The sequence below is a fragment of the Clytia hemisphaerica genome, unplaced genomic scaffold, assembly GCF_902728285.1.
Source record: "Clytia hemisphaerica strain Z4C2 unplaced genomic scaffold, Clytia hemisphaerica genome assembly, whole genome shotgun sequence".
NCBI classification, from domain to species: Eukaryota; Metazoa; Cnidaria; class Hydrozoa; order Leptothecata; family Clytiidae; genus Clytia; species Clytia hemisphaerica.
In genome coordinates this window covers 614,334-635,807 of record NW_027103907.1, presented here as the reverse complement: position 1 = coordinate 635,807, position 21,474 = coordinate 614,334, and the positions used below count along the sequence as shown (strand labels likewise).

The 21,474-nt window shown below is 34.9% G+C and overlaps 2 protein-coding genes across 2 annotated transcripts; both read left to right on the top strand.

The window, feature by feature from the left end:
• Positions 1-1,143: 1,143 nt before the first annotated feature.
• LOC136809051 (uncharacterized) lies at positions 1,144-5,822 on the top strand. Its single transcript, XM_067065625.1, has 8 exons — positions 1,144-1,733; positions 2,107-2,250; positions 2,900-2,957; positions 3,201-3,374; positions 3,674-3,759; positions 4,126-4,290; positions 4,679-4,760; positions 5,154-5,822. Exons 1-6 carry the CDS (start codon positions 1,704-1,706, stop codon positions 4,267-4,269), a joined length of 636 nt encoding a protein of 211 aa, XP_066921726.1. The 5' UTR covers positions 1,144-1,703; the 3' UTR covers positions 4,270-4,290; positions 4,679-4,760; positions 5,154-5,822.
• Positions 5,823-10,514: 4,692 nt separating this feature from the next.
• On the top strand, positions 10,515-20,304 carry LOC136809050 (aldehyde dehydrogenase family 3 member B2-like). The gene is made up of 11 exons (XM_067065624.1): positions 10,515-11,045; positions 11,419-11,562; positions 12,244-12,301; positions 12,562-12,735; positions 13,023-13,108; positions 13,475-13,638; positions 15,081-15,162; positions 15,523-15,674; positions 16,231-16,544; positions 19,500-19,629; positions 20,069-20,304. The coding sequence occupies exons 1-11, from the start codon at positions 11,016-11,018 to the stop codon at positions 20,235-20,237; spliced, it is 1,503 nt and encodes a 500-aa protein (XP_066921725.1). The 5' UTR covers positions 10,515-11,015; the 3' UTR covers positions 20,238-20,304.
• Positions 20,305-21,474: the final 1,170 nt, after the last annotated feature.

Sequence of the window (21,474 nt, the reverse complement as noted above, 5' to 3'; positions counted from 1 at the left end):
CCGGCCGCAAATAAAAAAAAACTTTTTTTTTGTCCAATATGCGACGAGTGCAAAAGGTAACGGAAAAAAAGTCATGAAGAGGGGTCCAATCCAAACCGCCAAAGCGAACAAACAGCGAGCTCGTCGCAATAAAAAAGATTTATAAAGAGTTTATTTTCCATTTTACGATTTTACGATCCATTTAACGATTGTATTCAAAGATTTACGTATGTCACTTGTGTTTTGAAAAAGAAAATCTTCTGTCACAAATGTTGTTGTGAATAGAATTACCTTAGAGTACAGCTTCTTCTTAAAATTTCGTTTTTTCAAGTAAAGAGACATCGAACCTGGATTATTTTTTCGTACACGTCAATTAGAGTTTTTCTAGGAAAATTGAAAAAAAAAAAATATTTTCCGGCCGCCCGGGTGAGATTTTTTTTCGTCACCCGCATTTCCGGAAACAAAACTACTTTTTTTTTTGGCCCCAGTTTTAACACATATTTCAATTCCATAATGGCGGATATACCCAAATCCTAAACCCAAACAATTTTGATTTCCCTGGAGTATTTCCAGAAGACAATCACTGCAAAAAGATTTTAGGTTCATGTCTATTGCCATTTTTAAGATTTTTTAAGTCAAAAATTGGATTTTTGATTGAAATATTGCGTTTTAGCAGGAATTTCAATTCCAAAATGGTGGATATACCCAAATCCCAAGCCCAGATGACTTTGATTTTCCTGTAGTATTTCCAGAATACTATCACTGCAAGAAAATTTGGACTCATGTCTATTGACATTTTAGAGATTTTTTCAGTCCAAATTTGGGTTTTTGGCCTGAAAAATGGCTATTAGCAGGGATTTTATTTCCATAATGGCGGACATAGACCCATCCCAGACGCAAATGATTTTGATTTCCCTGGAGTATCTCCAGTATACTATCACTGCAAAAAAAAATTCAGTCAGCATTTAAACTCAGTTTGTAGAAGCTTGCCTTAAAAAATGCTATTTTTTGAGAAATATGATTTTTTTTTGCTAAAAAGCGATTTTTGAAGACGCCATTGTGATTTTTTGAAAAAAGTTAAAAACTTGAAATTCATTTTGCTTAAAGACTTTATTGAAGACTTCCATCTCTGAAAATTTGAGGCATGTGAATCGATAAGTTTAAAGTTTATGAGCTTGCAAAATTGGCCTTAAAAAGCATTTTGCTACCCAAAATTGGCTTAAAACGGCTCTTTTAGGGCTCTAATGGGCACAATTTTCAATCCAATATGATTATTTTGTTGTTTCTTCATAAAATTTAGTACAGCAAGTGAAAAAAATAAGATTTGCAATAGTTTTGACATATTTACAGGCCTGAAAAGGCCAGAAAATGCCATTTTTCCAATTTTTGCCTGTAGTGCGAATCAGTACCCCCAGGGGGGTTCGGCCAATTTTGAACTTCTGACCTTAAAAATTGCGCAGAATGCCTCACAATAGGTTAAATTTTCATAAAAAAACACTACATCTTGAATTTTCTGACTTTGCCCCAAAAATGACTGTTGACGCCCTACCCTAATATTGGTCCATAGATATATAATGCTAACCAAATCCTGTACAGAAGGAAGCAATAAAAAAACAAACAAAGAATCTCTTTCTAAATTAACTAGAATAACTACCTCTAGCCGATCATCCAACCATTTTGATTGATGTAAGTGTGAGATTGATTGTGATAGTCTCAATTCGTTAATGGATATCAATAAAGTAGACTACTCTGTGGTAAGTTCTTTATGTTCTTTATTGTCATATGATTTTTTCATTCGTTTATTAATATGCTACATTTCTATAAAGAAAGTTTTGGGCATTTTTCTAATTATGATGATTTTTAATAGTTGCAGATAATAAATCAAAGATTTATACTAACTAAATTTAAAATTGTTAGTTTGCTGATGATGATCAACGCAGAAGAAGGTTGTGAAAGTATTGGTAAAAAAACTGTTTTTGTTTTTTCTGTTTCGTATATATACTAACTAAATTTAAAAAATGGCACAATTTTCTACTTTTCTTTTTACACCAAGATTGATACGCAGAAGAAGTGGAATGAAACTGCCAGTAGCCGAATAAATATTTGCCTTTTCTACTTCTGTACTAGATATTTTCTACATTAAGAAGAAATTTCAAAGATGGTTATATAGCAAAATATGAGAAACGATTAGAGCAACTGCAAGCAATTTATGGACTGGTTGTGGATCATCAAGAAGAATTTCATGATGCTGGATACAAAGATTTGAGAAAAGTATCATTTTTTGAAAAACTCTCTCACATTTTTTTGCATAAGCGAAATAATGTTTGCAGTCTTAATGATTTGCCTTAACATATATATAATAAACATTTCATTTTTGGCTTACTTTGACGTACAAAATATGGTAAAATGGGTTTGGAAACAAATTTAGCTATAAGATAATAGATAACATTCTCAGGGAATTTGCCAATTTGGTTTTTTCTGCAATGTTTTTGAAGAGTATATGAGGTTGGTGGGTAGTTTTGGGAAAATAGCAAGAGGAGTTTGAGCAGTGGTTGGGGGATGCTCTGAGGCTCAAAGCTGGGGTTCTAGGGTGACAGAGCCCCCTAACAAAGTCTGAAATGACCCTAAGACCAAAAAGGAGCTAAAGAAAATGTAACTAACATGAATAAAAATTAGGAAAGAAGGCTGTAAGCCTTAGCTGGATAAAGTGAAAAAGTAAGCTTCAGAATGATATGTGGAAACTACGAAATGACCAGTAATTACCGCTATTTGCTGCACTGGAAGACCCTATATAGAAGACCCTTATAAAAGGATTTTTTTAAGAAAGCGATGGCTCATACATTCCCAGTGTTTTTAAATATTGTAAATGATGTCTTAAAGTGTCATACTTTAATAAAAAAATTGTCAATGATTATTTTAGCCAACAACTGAAGCCTGCTTTGCAGATACCCAATTTGTGATCAGAGAGTGTGGCGATGGTAATTAACTTTTATTTAAGAATTATGTTCTCATATTTAAGTTTATGAAGTCTATTTTTGTCAGTTTGAATATGCAATTAATTTCAATTTGATGATTTATCACAAAGATTAACGTAAAGTAATAAAAGTATGAATTGATTTTAAATTTTCCAAGATATTTTGAAACAACTTGAATAGGACCTTTGAAGGTTTGTGATTGTGATTGAAGATCAGAAGTTTTGCAAATGTCAATTTCTTTTGCAGCAATAAAAGCGTTCAAAACATGGATGAAGCCGGAAAATATATCAACAGATCTTTTAAACATGCAACATTCAGCCAAGATACTCCATGATCCATTGGGTGTTGTTTTGGTTATGGGTGCTTGGAATTATCCTGTTCAACTTTGTTTTATTCCGCTCATTGGTGCTATTGCTGCAGGTGTGATGTCATCATTGAACTATTACTTATGTAATCTTTAGTCCTATAAGGCTTTTCAAAACTGGATATACGTGTCAATTTTTTACTTCATTGAATTGTGTCAGAACACCCGTTCCAAAAACCCAAAACATTGGTAAAGTTGAATAATGGGAGATTTCTTATCACTTTTTGGTAAAGCTTTATCAGTGGCTAGTTTGTTGTTTGGTAATTTTTTGTCTAAAGAATGAACATAGAAAAGATATGTCATACAGTGTTCACTGTGCAACCTGCGAATACGTAAAACGCTTTTTCCTTTCTAGGTAATTGTGTGATTATCAAACCTTCGGAACTTTCAATACATACTACTGACTCGATGACAAAACTGATTGAACAATATCTAGACCCTGTGAGTATTCATCACACAGTTATTTTCTTTAAATGAGAAAACGAGTCTTAATTTGGACAAAATTTAAGAATCGATTCAAATAAAACTTTGATTTCAGAATTGTCCTAAAAGTCATTTATTTAAAGTATAAATCTATGGATCTTTTAAGTCCTGAAACAAAGTACAGCATAAACATTTTAACCCTAACTGCATCTGTCCAGGCACAAACTCTTCAAAAATAGTAGTAAGTGAAAGTGGGCATAACAGTTGGAAGATTATTTTTGCAATACGAAAATTGCCACCACAAATATATTTTCAGAAAATGGCGCTCTATTACTAAAAACTAAAAAAACTTTTTTGGAAAATGTTTCTTTTGATTCTGCTTAGGATATTGTTCAAGTAGTAAACGGTGGAGTAGAAGAAACAACAGAACTTTTGAAAGAACGTTTCGACAAGATTTTCTTCACTGGTAGATCCTTCTGTTGGAAAGATAATCATGAAGGCTGCCTCTCAATATTTAACTCCTGTTGATTTGGAATTAGGTGGCAAATGGTGAGACTTTAAAAACATTAATGATATCTCAAGATTTCTTTTTGTACTCATTGGAAAGCAAAATTGTGAATTTTTTGATAAAATTGCATTATCTGAAAAGGTTTTCTTTGTTTACTAGTGGAAATTCGTTTTATAAGCCTGTTATCAGGAAAAAGTAAGTATTCATAAAAGAAGGAAGGTTGATTTACAGGATACCAGTAATGCTCTCAGTAATAGACTTATGACTTAATCGATTAAAAGTAGGAATTTTTAGCCGGAACGATAACCGTCAATGGCACTTTGAAGAGAGTGCCTGATAAAACATCACTCAAATTGCGTGATATTATCAGCTCGACTGAAATTGTCCTTTGTAATGTTTTACTTTTATATCTTTCTCTTTCAATTTCAGTCCAGCCATTGTTGATGAGACATGCGATATGCAGCTCGTAGCAAACCGCATTTCATGGGCTAGATATACCAATGCTGGCCAGGTAAACATTCGTTGATAATTGAGAGTGATAAAGGTACCCTTCTCGAGTTTCAAAAAGATTTGTAAAAGCTTAGAAATTGAAAAGGATAATATGTTCTTTAATTTGAACTAAAGCTTTGGAAAAATTTCTCATTTGGTGTACGTAAGAAATGCTCAAATGGACTTTGATTTGTTTACATTTTTGGGATCCGAGACACCCACGTGACTTTGGCATTTGAATGTCTGCTGCCAGCTGCTGTCAGCTGCTGTCTGCCTTGCTTCTTCCAAGCTAAGCTGTTTGTGTTGCTGCAGGTCTGCCATATCTCTTCAACTATATGCCCTCTCTTAGGATAGTATCAAAATGTTGGATGTTTTGACAACAGTTTTAACTTGTTTTTTACTTTTGTTTTTATAGCCTGACCCTGAGGATGAACCACGGCGTTCTGTAACCGGATATTATAGGATTCAAAATTTTTGGTTTTGGCCAAATTTTTTAAATAAATGGCGGAGAATAAATACTCCCTTTTTCTTTTATCCTTTGAAGGGCAAAGTCAAAATGTCAAGTTCCTAGCTTTGCTCTGATCCAGGATTATCTTGAATGCAATTTTAGAGGGATCCCGTCGTCCGGGATGGGCATCATGTCATGTTGAGGAAGAGATAGAGGGCAGGGACCTCTCGAAAACAAAAGTGTCCTGGAATTATGATCTGGTGGATGTATCAAAAACTTCTTTCTTCTATTTTTCACTTTTTATGAGGTGACTTTGTGTCCAAAATCTCTTTATGGACACTGATTTTTGGAGATGCAGGGGAAACCAGCCGGTATATATAATCCTGCTTTTTTAAAAGTTCACAAAGACCACCGTGAACGTAAGTTTAAAATATATTGCAAAATGAAAAAAATAACACACATGTTGCGTTGTTACAGACTTCCCGCTTGTTTATCTTGTATCCACTGAAGTGTACCAGACGTCAGCGCTCGATAGGATCGATCATCGGAACGGCTCGATGCTTAGAATGCAACCCCCTGGCTTTTAGGGAGGGGCTAGAACCTAAAGTTCTGGCTGGGGGCTCTTTTTCCCTAAGATCAGGGGGGGGGGCTACTTACTCAAGGGGGGGGGGGCTATTTGTTTAGGTCTGTTGACTGGGGGCTAACCTAACAACTTTTATCTCATTAAATTATTTTCTTGTTTTTTCTTTATAAGTTCTGATAGGTTAGTTCTATTATTCTTTAACTTTTATTTTTCTAGTTTATTTTGCTAGCTTTTTAATAAGCTTTTTGATAGTTACAGTTTTTAAATTCTGAAGAGTTCAGATTTTTAAGCATAAATTGAAATTTTTTTTTGTATTTTGGTAGGGGGCTGTCTATTTCGAATTTTGGTGGGGGCTAAATCTCAGGGGGGGGGGCTTCAACCCCTCTGCACTCTCTATGTGATATCTGGCCTGTATTTTCACTTACTGTTAAATCTCTTTGACAACAAATTTGTTTTGATAACTCCACCAAGTTTATCAATCCATACTTTCTGTCATAACATGTCACGATAATTTCACTGATAGCGCGCCCTTTTTAACTTTTTGTTTTCATTCAAAATGACCCGACGCCGATTGGAGAATTATAGAACGGCCACTGCCTAACCGTCTATCGCCGATGGGATTAACAAATAACAAGTGTGTAACTTGCTGCGCGAGTGATGTCAAACAATCCATCGTTTCCCCACTAATTTGATCTTCTTCGTTCCAGACATTTGCGTGTGTTCCACTACGGATTTTTTCATATTCCGATTTGAAAGCCTACTTGGTGCGAAAGAGAAATCATGTATTTTTTAATACGCCGTTCATTAACTCAAATCAAATGACTTTGAGGTTTGGTGAAATGGTAGCTGAATTGCCATCCCATAATTTGTCAGAATTGAATTGAATTGAATATATTTTTCGTTGCAACACAGTAGGATACTCCCAAAAAAAGGAGATTACTCTAACACAATGGGGAACCTTGAAGAAACTGAAAAATTGTTACAGAACTAAAGAAAAAAAATGAATAAATGATTATCAAGTGCCCAAGTTCAGGAGTTGCCATAAAGCCGTTATGGTAATAACCGGGAGGGCACATTGCTATACATTGTAAATGATTATCATAATATTTTAATATAGTAAGAACAATAATAATGAATATAAAAAATATTTTTACTTTTATTTTGTGACAATTTCTTTGACTAGTTTTTTTGAAAAGTCCTTCCTGTTACACCACCCACCCTATCCTATCCTGGGAAAACACACTAAGTTCACGCAAAAATGGCAATTGAACCAATCAAACATAATCGAACGCGATCAAATAATTGTGATTCCTGTTGAACGTAATCGAATCTCAATCGAATATCCAATTCCTGTGCAATATTCTATTGTGTTCGATTGCGTTTGAGTAAGGTTAGACTTGTTTGATTGATAGTTGAATATGTTCAATTGGTTCAATTGATTGTCAATTACATTCGATTAATCTTCGATTTTGTTCGATTACAATTATTTTCGATGAGTTTGATTACGTGTTTGGTTGCAATTAAATTGAATCACTCTATTAGAGTTTTTTAGCTTGGGCGGCAGAGCGCTCAAAGGGGAACTCAACAAATTTTGGATTTTTTTGTTTCTATCCTGAAATGGTTTGTTTCAACGATAAATCAAAATTTCAAGGTTGCAACTCTTCTTTCACTCTAAAAATTTGTTTAATGAGCTTTTAAAAAGAGGCTCCCCTCTACTAAAATGAAATTGTTTATCAAATAAAAAAGACGCACTTTCAGCTGTTTTATGACGTAGTCGCATTCAGAAAGAGGAAGATGCTTATCTTCTCAGGCTAAAAATCAGTGAAGACAGGCCCTTCAGTAGAGGGTTTGTGATTAAATTTTTGTGTTTCTTGTTGGATTTTTTATTGTTATTCAGCTAAATCACCCACAATTCACCAGGAATACTTTTCTATGTATTTATTTCTTGTTTAAAACAGAACTCTGAAAACATACTGTAGTCATAACTGAATTTGCTCTGTTTTCTGAATACGGTGACGTCATAATCCAAAGAGAAGTCGATCTTTTTTAAAAAGAAAGGGGGTGATTTTTTGGACATATTTTTAACTGAAGTTAAGAGAGATTTTTCATGATTTTTATTTGAGAGATCGAACCTATATACTTTCTTTCTCATTTTTATACTTAATATTACCAAAAATCAGGAAAAAAATAAAAATTAAAAATTTGTTGAGTTCCCCTTTAAGTTCCGTACGAAAGCCAATAAAATCTAATACAATTGAACCAATGACATGTAATCAAAGCAATCGAACGGCAAATCCTGGGTAATATTCGATTGCATTTCGATTGCATTCGACAATCGAATTACAATTATTCGATTATGTTCAATTGCGTTCAATTGATTTGTTGATTGACACGTCTGGGTATTTGTCTAAATATAATTTTGTAGCTAAAGATTTTCGTTCATCAGTATCAAGGTTGTGAAAATGATTTTGTGTCAGGATGATTTATTAGTAACTCATTCCATTGTTTTGACGAAAGACGAGAGAAAGAGTCCTAAATTGGTGGTTTTGACCGTTGAAAGTTTTAGTTGTTTAAAAGCTTTGCCCCTGGTGCCAGTTTTGTGATGGAGAGTTGATAGGACATCAGACGGAAGATTGCCCTGGAGGTATTTTTTAATATATAAGATATTTATTACTTTCACTTGATCAAAGATTTTGAGTAATTTAAGCTCAGCAAACAGGGGAGTGGCCAGAAGTTCTTGGCTCACTAAACGTCATAAGTCTTAGTGCAGTGTTTTGAAGAGTAAGAATTCTAGGTATATGTGATAGTATTGTCACGCAGTCCCCAGAGTTGACTAGCATAGCGAACATGAGAGGCAAAAATTGTATGATAAATGGTTTGAAGGATGTGAATTGGAACATAGTGACGAAGTTTGGATATTGCCCCATTTGCCCTTTTCAATTTTGAAGCAACAAAGGAAGTATGAACCTTCCAGTTTAGATGATTGTCAAGGCGAGCACCCAAATACTTCACACTCTTACTTGGTGATAGGATTTTCCCGCAAATCTTAATTCTTGGAATACAGTCCATCTGTCTCCAAGGGGAACGAAAAATAACAAACTCAGTTTTGCTAGCATTCAAGGAAATTTGTTGACATTAAGCCAACTGACTAAGACTCTGAGATCAGCATTGACCCTCTCACAAAGACTCCATACAGTTTTTGAAAAGTTTAGTAAATGAGTATCATCAGCAAAATGATATGTTTCAGAGGTTCTTATACAGCAGTGAAGATCGTTTATATACAACAAGAACAGCAGAGGACCCAAGGCTGAACCCTGAGGAACTCCATGATTAATAGGTATTAAGGGAATTCGAGCCTGCAAGAGAAACATACTGGGAGCAGTTAGTGAGGTAAGATCGGAACCTGTCGTTGACAATGCGTCTGACTCCGTAGTGATGGAGTTTTTCAAGTAAAATTTCGTGATCAACTGTGTCGAAAGCTTTTTGTAGATCAACAAATACACCACATGCAAACTTACCATTGTCACGATAGTTTCGGATATTGATGAGTGTATGCTCAGTAGAGTGAGCCTTACAAAAACCAAATTGTTGAGTGTAGATTTGATTATGATGTTCAAGAAAGTCAGAGAGACGTGAATACATCACTTTCTCTAAAAGAATTTTTCAATGTTAGATAAAAGTGAAATTGGCCTATAATTAGAGACTTCAAGGGGAGAGTCTTTATGTTTGAAGACAGGCACAACTTTAGATATTTTGAGAATGGAAGGAAAAATACCACTGAGAAAGAAGTAGTTTATTAGCGCCAATATTGGCACAGAATATCAAGTCTTAAAAGTTTAAGGATTTTTATAGGAATACTATGAGGACAACTTGCTTTACTGCTTAAGAAAGAGCCAATCACCTTCGCGATTTCTTGATAAGTGGTTGGTGCTAAGAGGATGGAATGCAGATTTGGATCTTTCATGGAACTGCTGAAGTGATTGTAAGAAGGGGGCATTTTTTCACGAATAGAATCAGCAATAGTAGTGAAAAAATCATTGAGAAGGAATTGGCTACTTTCTCAGGATCTGATGTCAAAGAGTCACCTATGATGATTGAAATAAGTGATTCTGAGTTAGCCCTTGTTGAGATTATATCACGAACACCAGACCAGACTTTTCTAGAGTTTTTAGAATGGAAATCAAAATATCTGATGTAGTGGTTTTACTTACTAATACTACGCCTAGTCAAAGTGACTGTTATATTTCGATATCTACGATAAAGTTCATAGAGTCGATCTTTGGACTCCTTAGTTTTAATTTCTTAATGGTCACGTTTTTTAATTGACTTCAAAATTCCTGGCGTTATCTATGGTTTTGTTTTTGATCTAACTTGATGTTTGGTAAGCTTGGCTGTGGGTAGATGTCTCTTCACAAATACCTTCACTTTGTCATTAAAAATATTGAAACAGGAGTCTGGATTATGACCAAATCTCAAAAAAAGGTGTCCCAATCAACTTCAAGAAAATCCAGAATAAATTCTTCTCGGTTGAAACGAGACCAGTCTTGCTGAAAAAAAGTATTATCTTCACCGGGAAACTTACTTATGAATTTGAAAATTATAGAACTGATGTCTCCTAAATAAACCTTTTCAAACAACAGTATATGGAAAGAAAAAAAATTGAAGAAAGGAATTTATCTTCAAAATTGGCCAAATCTCTCACTTAAAGTCCAATTACTAGAAAAAAAGACTATTTTTGAACAGCTGACAGGCCCCACTAGTAGTTTACTCCCTAGCCAAGATAGATCAGGTCGTTTTGCTCTTCAAAAATTGTCTGCCAACTAGCCGAGGGTTGGCTAACTAGCCTAGCATAGTACGGTCTTTCCAATGCAGTCATTTGAACAGGATCCTTCATAAAATTAGTTTCTGGCATAAAAGAAAAATATCAGAATTAGCCACAGAATGACATGCAAAGTTCCATCTGAAATTTGGATAGTTTTTAAAGAAATTGGCTCGTCAGCCAACCATAAGACTCTTCTAAATGTATAGACTCTTCTGGCATAAAAAAGCAAGCATTTTTTATCACATCTCCTCCGTATATTGGTCCATAGATATATAATGCTAACCAAATCCTGTACAGAAGGAAGCAATCAAAAACAAACAAAGAATCTCTTTCTAAATTAACTAGAATAACTACCTCTAGCCGATCATCCAACCATTTTGATTGATGTAAGTGTGAGATTGATTGTGATAGTCTCAATTCGTTAATGGATTTCAATAAAGCAGACTACTCTGTGGTAAGTTCTTTATGTTTTTTATTGTCATATGATTTTTTCATTCGTTTATTAATATGCTACATTTCTATAAAGAAAGTTTTGGGCATTTTTCGAATTATGATGATTTTTAATAGTTGCAGATAATAAATCAAAGATTTATCTACTAAAAATTTCAAATTGTTAGTTTGCTGATGATGATCAACCCAGAAGAAGGTTGTGAAAGTATTGGTAAAAAACTGTTTTTGTTTTTTTCTGTTTCGTATATATACTAACTAATATTAAAAAATTGCACAATTTTCTAATTTTCTTTTTACACCAAGATTGATACGCAGAAGAAGTGGAATGAAACTGCCAGTAGCCGAATAAATATTTGCCTTTTCTACTTCTGTACTAGATAGTTTCTACATTAAGAAGAAATTTCAAAGATGGTTATATAGCAAAATATGAGAAACGATTAGAGCAACTGCAAGCAATTTATCGACTGGTTGTGGATCATCAAGAAGAATTTCATGATGCTGGATACAAAGATTTGAGAAAAGTATCATTTTTTGAAAAACTCTCTTACATTTTTTGCATAAGCGAAATAATGTTTGCAGTCTTAATGATTTGCCTTAACATATATATAAACAATTCATTTTTGGCTTACTTTGACGTACAAAATATGGTAAAATGGGTTTGGAAACAAATTTAGCTATAAGATAATAGATAACATTCTCAGGGAATTTGCCAATTTGGTTTTTTCTGCAATGTTTTTGAAGAGTATATGAGGTTGGTGGGTAGTTTTGAGAAAATAGAGAGAGGAGTTTGAGCAGTGGTTGGGGGAAGCTCTGAGGCTCAAAGCTGGGGTTCTAGGGCGACAGAGCCCCCTAACAAAATCTTGAAGTCTGAAATGACCCTAAGATAAGCTAAACACCCATTTTGGTTTAAAAAAGGAGCTAAAGAAAATGTAACTAACATGAATAAAAATTAGGAAAGAAGGCTGTAAGCTGGATAAAGTGAAAAAGTAAGCTTCAGAATGACATGTGGAAACTACGAAATGACCAGTAATTACCGCTATTTGCTGCACTGGAAGACCCTATGGAAGCACTGGAAGACCCTATATAGAATACCCTTATAAAAGGCTTTTTTTAAGAAAGTGATGGCTCATACATTCCCAGTGTTTTTAAATATTGTAAATGATGTCATACTTTAATAAAAAAATTGTCAATGATTATTTTAGCCAACAACTGAGGCCTGCTTTGCAGATACCCAATTTGTGAACAGAGAGTGTGGTGATGGTAATTAACTTTTATTTAGGAATTATGTTCTCACATTTAAGTTTATGAAGTCTATTTTTGTCAGTTTAAATATGCAATTAATTTCACTCTGATGATTTATCACAAAGATTAACGCAAAGTAATAAAAGTATGGATTGATTTCAAATTTCCCCAGATATTTTGAAACAACTTAAATAGGATCTTTGATTCTCCTGAAATTTTGAAAGTTTGCGATTGTAATTGAAGATCAGAAGTTTTGCAAATGTCAATTTCCTTTGCAGCAATCAAAGCGCTCAAAACATGGATGAAGCCGGAAAATATATCAACAGATCTTTTAAACATGCAACATTCAGCCAAGATACTGCATGATCCATTGGGTGTTGTTTTGGTTATGGGTGCTTGGAATTATCCTGTTCAACTTTGTTTTATTCCGCTCATTGGTGCTATTGCTGCAGGTGTGATGTCATCACTGAACTATTACTTATGTAATCTTTAGTCCTATAAGGCTTTTCAAAACTGGATATACGTGTCTATTTTTTACTTCATTGAATTGTGTTCCAAAAACCCAAAACATTCGTAAAGTTGAATAATAGGAGATTTCTTATCACTTTTTGGTAAAGCTTTATCAGTGGATTATTTGTTGTTTGGTAATTTGTTGTCTAAAGAATTAACATAGAAAAAGTATGTCAAACAGTGTTCACTGTGCAACCTGCGAATATTTAAAACGCTTTTTCCTTTCTAGGTAATTGTGTGATTATCAAACCGTCGGAACTTTCAATACATACTACTGAGTTGATGACAAAACTGATTGAACAATGTCTCGACCCTGTGAGTATTCATCACACAATTCTTTTCTTGAAATAAGAAAACGAGTCTTAATTTGGACAAAAGTTTTTAAGAATTGATTCAAAATAAACTATGATTTCAGAATTGTCCTAAAAGTCATTTATTTAAAGTATAAATCTATGGATCCTTTTAAGTCCTGAAACAAAGTACAGCATAAACCCTAAATTTAACCCTAACAACATCTCTCCAGGCACAAACTCTTCAAAAATAGTAGTAAGTGAAAGTGGGCATAACAACTGGAAGATTATTTTTGCAATCCGAAAATTGCCACCACAAATATTTTTGCAGAAACTGGCGCTCTATTACTAAAAAACCTTTTTGGAAAATGTTTCTTTTGATTCTGCTTAGGATATTGTTCAAGTAGTTAACGGTGGAGTAGAAGAAACAACAGAACTTTTGAAAGAACGTTTCGACAAGATTTTTTTCACTGGTAGTCCTTCCGTTGGAAAGATAATCATGAAAGCTGCCTCTCAATATTTAACTCCTGTTGATTTGGAATTAGGTGGCAAATGGTGAGACTTTTAAAACACTAATTATATCTCAAGATTTCTTTTTGGACCTACCTCCGGGTGCCCCGGTGGAGGTCCTATAAATTAACCCATGTCCGTTCGTTCGTCCGTTCGTTCGTCCGTCCGTCTGTTACCAGCTTTTCTCAGGATTGGCTCATTAGTTTTTTCTGATTTTTTGCACAATGATGCAAAATGGCAATGCCCAGAACGTGACGGAGCCCGATTTTTGAGAAAAAATTTATTTGGGCAAATTTGGGCCAAAAACTACCTAAAAATAGGGTTTTTTGGACTTTGTGCAAAATCCTGTCATTACTTTTTCCTGATTTTTTGTACAAAGATGGAGGGCAAGATTCTCTAAAGAATGGCTGAAGTGGTTTTTCCCGGAAAATTCTTATTCGCCTTAAAAAACGGATTTTCGTATTTTGGGGGAAATTCCCTTTAACCAAATAAGAAGATATAGCTTTTAACAATGTTGATTCATTATTTTTTTCTGATTTTTTGCACAATGATGCAAAATGGCAATGCCTAAAATGTGTCGGAGCCCGATTTTCGAAAAAAAATATATTTGGGCAAATTTGGGCCAAAAACTGCCTAAAAATAAGGTTTTTTGGACTTTGTCCAAAATCCTGTCATTACTTTTTTCTGATTTTTTGTACAAAGATGGAGGGCAAGATTCTCTAAAGAATGGCTGAAGTGGTTTTTCCTGGGAAATTCTTATTCGCCTTAAAAGACGGATTTTCGTATTTTGGGGAAATTCCCTTTAACCAAATAAGAAAATATAGCTTTTCTCAAGGTTGACTCATATTTTTTTTCTGATTTTTTGCACAATGATGCAAAATGGCAATGTGACGAAGCCAGATTTTTAAGGAAAATTATTTTGGGTAAATTTGGGCAAAAAACAGCTTAAAAGGTTTTTTAGGCCTGAATGGTTCAAGTGATTTTCGTATTTGGGGAAATTCCTTTTTACCATGTTACATTATTCAACACACAAGCTTTTTTTTTCCATTCTGAATTTCTGTACAATTATTGTCACTTTTTTCTTATTTTCATCTGATGTTAATCATTAGGTAGGTCCATTCAGCATGTTGCTTGTTGTATTTATCCCCACCCCTCCAAAATAAAGAAAGAACTACTGGGAAAGCAAAATTGTGAATTTTTTGATAAAATTGCATTATCTGAAAAGGTTTTCTTTGTTTACTAGTGGAAATTCCTTTTATTAGCCTGTTATCAGGAAAAAGTAAGTATTCATAAAAGAAGGAAGGTTGATTTACAGGATACCAGTAATGCTCTCAGTAATAGACTTAGGACTTAATCGATTAAAAGTAAGAATTTTTAGCCGGAACAATAACCGTCAATGGCACATCACTCAAATTGGGATATTATCAGGTCGACTGAAATTGCCCTTTGTAATGTTTTACTTTTATATTTTTCTCTTTCAATTTCAGTCCAGCCATTGTTGATGAGACATGTGATATGCAGCTCGTAGCAAACCGTATTTCATGGGCTAGATATACCAATGCTGGCCAGGTAAACATTTGTTGATAATTGAGAGTGATAAAGGTACCCTTCTCAAGTTTCAAAAAGATTTGAAAAGCTTAGAAATTGAAAAGGATAATATGTTCTTTAATTTGAACTAAAGCTTTGGAAAAATTTCTCATTTGGTGTACATAAGAAATTCAAAGTACTTGAAATAGTCTCTCTAAAGGCTAAAGTCGAATAGATGTATTTTCGACCTCGCAATCCAAGGCCAACGGGAACAATCTCAAAAGAATAGAGTTACCAGATCTCGATGAAAAGCTACTTTGAGAACTCGTCATCCAAATCCCTTAAAATGACATTAAGTATAGAATTGTTGGTGTAGTGCCTTTTTATTAATTCTTCTCGTAGCTTTGTATTGCAACTGATTACGTATTATGCATTAGTGATAACGTACAAGACCGATTGATCGAATGTCTGAAGAAAACACTGGATGGATTTTATGGTGAAAATGCACAAGAATCTCCTGATTTTGGACGTATTCTTAACCTCCGGAATTTCAAGTAGGATATGGAGTTTATTAATAAGGGATAATGCCAATAATGCATTACGCAAGTATGTTATGTTGTTTTGACAGGGTTTGAATAAATAGATGCATCTGGTCGGATACTGACCTGCTAATGTTAATCACGGACCCGAGAAAGAAAATAATTAGGCCAGTTCCAACAAAAGAGTACTCTTAGGTGCCAAATAAACAGGCTCCCCCCGCTTGTTAATGAAAATTTTCCGACCCCCCCCGGACCTTATTAGGACCCCCCCCGTTTATTAATTTTTAAGAATATTTTCAGCTGTCAAAGAGAAGGCCCCTTATTTTGCTCTTAATAGCCTGGTTTTAGGCTATATTTACCTTATTTTTGGGGTTTCAGAAGTACAATTCCCAACCCCCCCCGGCAATTAGGTCCCCCCCCCCCGTTTATTGAAATTTCGAAAATTTTCCACCCTCCCCCCGTTTATTCGAACCCCCCCCCCGTTTATTTGGCACCTTTCTATGCGAAATCATGCGCGACTTACCATCGATCTGAAGACAGACACTTATTAGTTGAGAATCCTTTTTTGTAGACGACTTCAGAAACTGATCGATCCATCTAAAGTAGTCTACGGGAACCACCTGGATGAGAAAGATCTTTACATCTCACCCACCATTATGAAAAATGTTTCATCCGACGACCCGGTCATGCAAGAAGAGATCTTCGGCCCGATTCTTCCAGTCCTTTCTGTTGCCAACGTCGACGAGGCTGTGGAGTTTGTTCAAGAGAACGAAAAGCCGTTAGCCCTTTATGTTTTTTCGAAGAAAAACGATGTTGTGAACGACATCTTGGCAAGGACATCCTCAGGAACTGTCTGTGTCAATGATTGTGTGTTGCAGGTTGGAAGTGAGTAAATCCTCTTATTCTGCTTCGTGCTCTTTGCTGTCTTCTGATTTTGTTTTCACCGGAAAAGGAGCTGCAAATAATTAAAGATTTAAAAATGTCATATCTTTATTCTAAAAAAAAGCTATATGTATAACTCGATTGCCATGGAGAATCTGAAATCTTTATACTACATTACCTAGTTATTAAAGAAAGTAACCAGAAAGTAAACTTTTTCTGTTTTCTGTTTTCTGTCTGTGCATAACAACTTTCGTTTTCGATGCAATGTTTTTGTTCTTCCAAAAGATGACTTTTATTTTGTTCTTGCTCCACAAATTTGTTTAACCATATTCGCGCCGTTTTATAAAGACTTTGTTTTGATTGATAGATTAGACTTTTTCTTTTTTTTTCTTTCTTTTCTTTTGTTTTATGTTTTCCAATGTAATTAACGACCTTATTTGATTTGAGACATTCGAATTCTTTTCAAAACAAAAGAAAATCTTTTAAACAGAATCTGTTAAAGAAAAGAACAAATATAAAATAAAACATAAGAATCACAATACAAGTTTGTTAGAACAACAGCAACATTAAAAATACATTCAAAAGGCGGTAAAAACTAGAGTTCTTTCTTCGTAAAGAGGGACCTTTAAACATCATGTCGATAATTATTTTGCTGTAAATCTAAGTCATTGTTGAATTTGAAATGTTATCGAAGTTATGACGAAGTTATTTTATAAAAAGCAACATAAAATTGCGCTATCACGCTTTTTTGTCTGCGTGTCCTAGCTGTCCGGGGGGGGGGGGGGGCTGACTTTCTGCCCTGCCCCTCGGACCCCTAACAGAATAAAGAGGAGAAGAAATTGTGTGCATTTTAATTCACTTTTTGGAACTATTTTGACCAAATTTCTATCTTTCTGGGGGCAAAAAGTTGAAATATTCCTATTTTTCCGATTCTTAGTGGGACTGAAGTTTGATTTTCCGATTTTTCAAACTGCCATGTTTCAAAAAAGGCACCTTTAAGGCCGGCACATACCCATACCCTTCTCTTGCCTAAGTACCCCCCCCCCCTCCCGGGCTGCCTTTTTTCGACGAATCTCGTGTCATGTCTATTATTTCACTCCGCTTATCTTGACATCAAGTTTTCCTAAACATCAAGAACTACGGCAAATATAACACGAGCGAAGCGAGAAAAAAAATATAATTGCAGAGCCGTCTCGGACGTCGCTGGTCGCCGGTATGGTGTAATTTGGGAATGACGCCCTTTCTGCTTTCTGATCATTTTTGCCACAAAAATCTTTTTCAAAATATGGTTAAAAGATACGTCACCCGGGAGGGATAGAGTCAAACTTTGAAGAGAATCCTTCCCTTTAATTTTGATTTCATCGTGTTTAAGCCACCTTCCCAAAATCCAAAGGACTTCAAATGCGTTCAGAAAACAGCTAAACCGGCGTGCGACGCCGGGTACCGGCTAGTTTACTTTAATAATCGTTTTACGGCTAAAGGTTGAAAACTAGTTGGATATGCCCAGATGCAGAGTTTGGTTTATTCCGTGATTAGGTTTAAATATTACTCAACAATATCTGTATCAGTAAACCGTTGATTCCAGCGGATTTGTGGCTGGCATGTGCGTGTGTAGGATTTGAAGAATCGCTTGTCCGCTGTTTAGAATAGAAGAAAGAGGGTGTTTGCTCTTTATAGTTACTGTAAAAAAAGTCCCCTCTTTCGATAGCTACCCACCCGAAGGTAGGGTACCACTTTTTCTCCCTGGGTTGCTCCACTTACCCTCGATCCTTCTCTTAATTGCTGAGCATCAAGCACAGAGGCACCAAGTACCATATTTTTACAAAGTAGGAAGTCTTTGGTATTATGACCCTTGCGCGAATGCTTTCCAACTATACTACGGTCGCTCGAAAGAGGAGTCTTCGGGTCAAAACTATAAGAAAGATTAAGCCAATGGCGCCAATGGAAAACAAAGTAGGAATAGACCCATTTTGAAGCTGAAGTAGAATTAAAGGGATATTGTTCGTTTATAGAGCAAACACAACGGGTTCCATTGGTTTACGATGAACAGGAATTTATTCGTTTAACATTCCCTTTGAAGAGGTACAAGAAAAATCAACGAAAAAATATTTCAAAGGCTTAATAAAAGATGAGAAACAAGAATAAATATGTGCCACGGGCCCTGGTTACTGAAGTTATGAAAAAAGGGGTATATTTGCTGTTCAGATTATGTTTCAACGTGTTTTAAAGGGAACATACCTTTTTTTTAATGTTTGCTTAGAGGGGTCGTTTTTTCAAATTTGTTTATTTTTCAAAGACGTTTCAAATATAAAGTTTATAAGAATCGATCATTCTGTAAGGACCCTTTAAATGATCACAGCTGACTGTTTAGAGCCCTAGCTGTGTTCATTTTTATTACGATAGAGAATTGTCTTTGGCATTTACCAGTTAAAAAGAAATAAGTCAGTCTATGGACTAAGCTATGTAATTCGCATTTTTCGTTATTTTAATTACGTTCCGTCCTGTTCTTACGTAATTTCAAGTTTACTTTCTAATATGTTTGTTATTTGAAAACATGCATGACATTCAACCGTGACTTTTTTGCAGATTTTGTAATTCTTTATGAAGTGTTGCATGTACCGTTTTAGTTTTGTGGATCAGATGTGTAAATGTGAAACAAATTGGGCTTGGCCTTTCGTCTCAACCATAATACCAGGGGTTTGATTTGGTTGATTTCTTTGATAAGATATCTTTTTGCTTCCTCGAAGACTTGCCAGCCGCTAGACTTGCAAGCTAGTTGCCTTTTTTGGTATACGTAATATAATAGTGAAATCATGTTTACTAAATTAGTTGAGATACTCTAATACTATGTTTACTAAACAAGTCTAATGAAGAATTGTCTTAAAGGTTATTTCTTGAACGATATTTATGTTAGTTCTAGTAATATAGGAAACAACGTTGCAATTTCCTTTATTCTAGTCACCAATCTCCCATTCGGGGGAGTGGGCATGAGCGGTATGGGTTGTTACCATGGCAAATATACATACGACGCGTTCACACACCGAAAGAGCTGTCTTTTCACTAAGCAAAAGAACGAATCTATGAACAAGTGAGTACAAATCCCTCCCCCCCTCTTATGAGAAGAGAAATTGTTATTTTAACCTTATTGGTTTCATTTTGAATTCTCAACAAAATCTCTGTCTAAGTGACCTAGTGAGAACCTCAAAAATAGATGCTGGGTCAAACAGAAATAATCTCATAACAGATAATTTATTCTGCGCATCCACGTTCTGCTCTAAAGGGATATGGCGAATGTGACGACCTGACCTGGTTAATTAAGGTGATTAAGGCAAAGCATTCAAAGTAGAGATTCTCTCTAAGGGTAAGAAATGTTTTTAAAAAGCGTTTCTTGCGCTTAACTTTTCCCAAATTTAGTCTTTTTAAAAGAGTCTTGTAAGTTCGGTCAGCACATACCCGACTTTCTTTAATGCCAGTACCCCGCCCCCTTCCTCCGCCTGAGATGGCATATTCCTATTTTTCTGCTTCAGATTTCGATATCCGCCATATGACTATAATGGAAGAGCCATGCGCATAGTTAAATGGTTGCTGACACCCAATGGAAAACCCGCTGGTATAAGCTGGTCTGTAACATTACTTCTTACCTCACTCACTCTAGGTATATTAGCTTCTGTGTATAAGTACCTGCTCAATGTTTAGCCTTGTACATGATTTATTGTCTTACCCTTTTACATTTCTCATCATAAACATTAAGGGCTTCCCCTAGCGAGATGACTAGTCACGTAAGAAATTGATTTTAAAATTCGCATTTTCCTGATATATTAATAATTTTTCTCCTTTCTGCTTTGTCTAAATTTTATTGTATTTTTAAGGATTTGTTTCATATAACCAGTATTTCGTTCACGAAGGATTCGCGAAACCGCCTATGTGTGAAATTCTCTGCCTTTAACGTAATATTTTCGAAATTTTATCTTTCTTGCTGTATTTATTCAATTATTCACACCGTCAACTAAGAGTAAAAAGCACGTCACAACCATTGAGTTTCAAGCCCGAAGGGCTAGAGGCGAGTCTCTTGGATGGGAAATGAAACCACTTATTTCCCGCCCAGAACGCTCGTGCGTATTTTTTTATGCAAACGCCGGATTAAAACTAAAATCTACCGCTAGATTTCAAAAAATGTAGTCCTCCAAAACAAAGGAACCGCTAGATACAATCCGTCGTCATGATTACGGCGTCGGTGTTCTATGCGCGTTTTGGATTGAAAATAAGTAGCTTCAACGTGCTTCAATTATGCCTGAGAAGGGTTAAAGTTTCTCCTCTAGCCCTCTGGGCTTAAAACTCAATGGTCACAACAACATATTTACGCACAAACAAACACCTCGTCATTCTTTGCACGTTTTGATTTAACATTTCCGTTTGAGTTTTGAAATTTTTGTTTTTTTGCACGCTTTTTTTATAAGAATAAACTTTTTAAGAATATTCATGATGAGATTGGACAAAATAATTAAGAATTCTCTAAGAATATCACCATCATGGAATTTGGTAACAAAGCCTAAAAATGCCATTTATAGAGCACTTTTATCCGTAACACAATTATTCAGCAGCAAGGCTCAATAATTTCACAAAAATGCCATTTTATGCTTCAGGTGTGTGTTTCTTGTTGGATTTAGGTTGAATTTGATCCTAACCTTACTTTTTCTTCTAGATAAATATTTGTCAGATTTAATAGCATATTTTTTTATATTATAGATGTTTTTAGAGCAAATTTTATGATTTTAGAGTAGAGAATTTCGATATCTTAGTATAGATAACAAGCTAGATAGATATGAAATATTATATATAAAATGGATGATAATATAATAACAATCATAATATAGAAATAGATATCATTTAACTACTAACTTTGACAATGGCAATTCTTCTGTAATGTCTATGA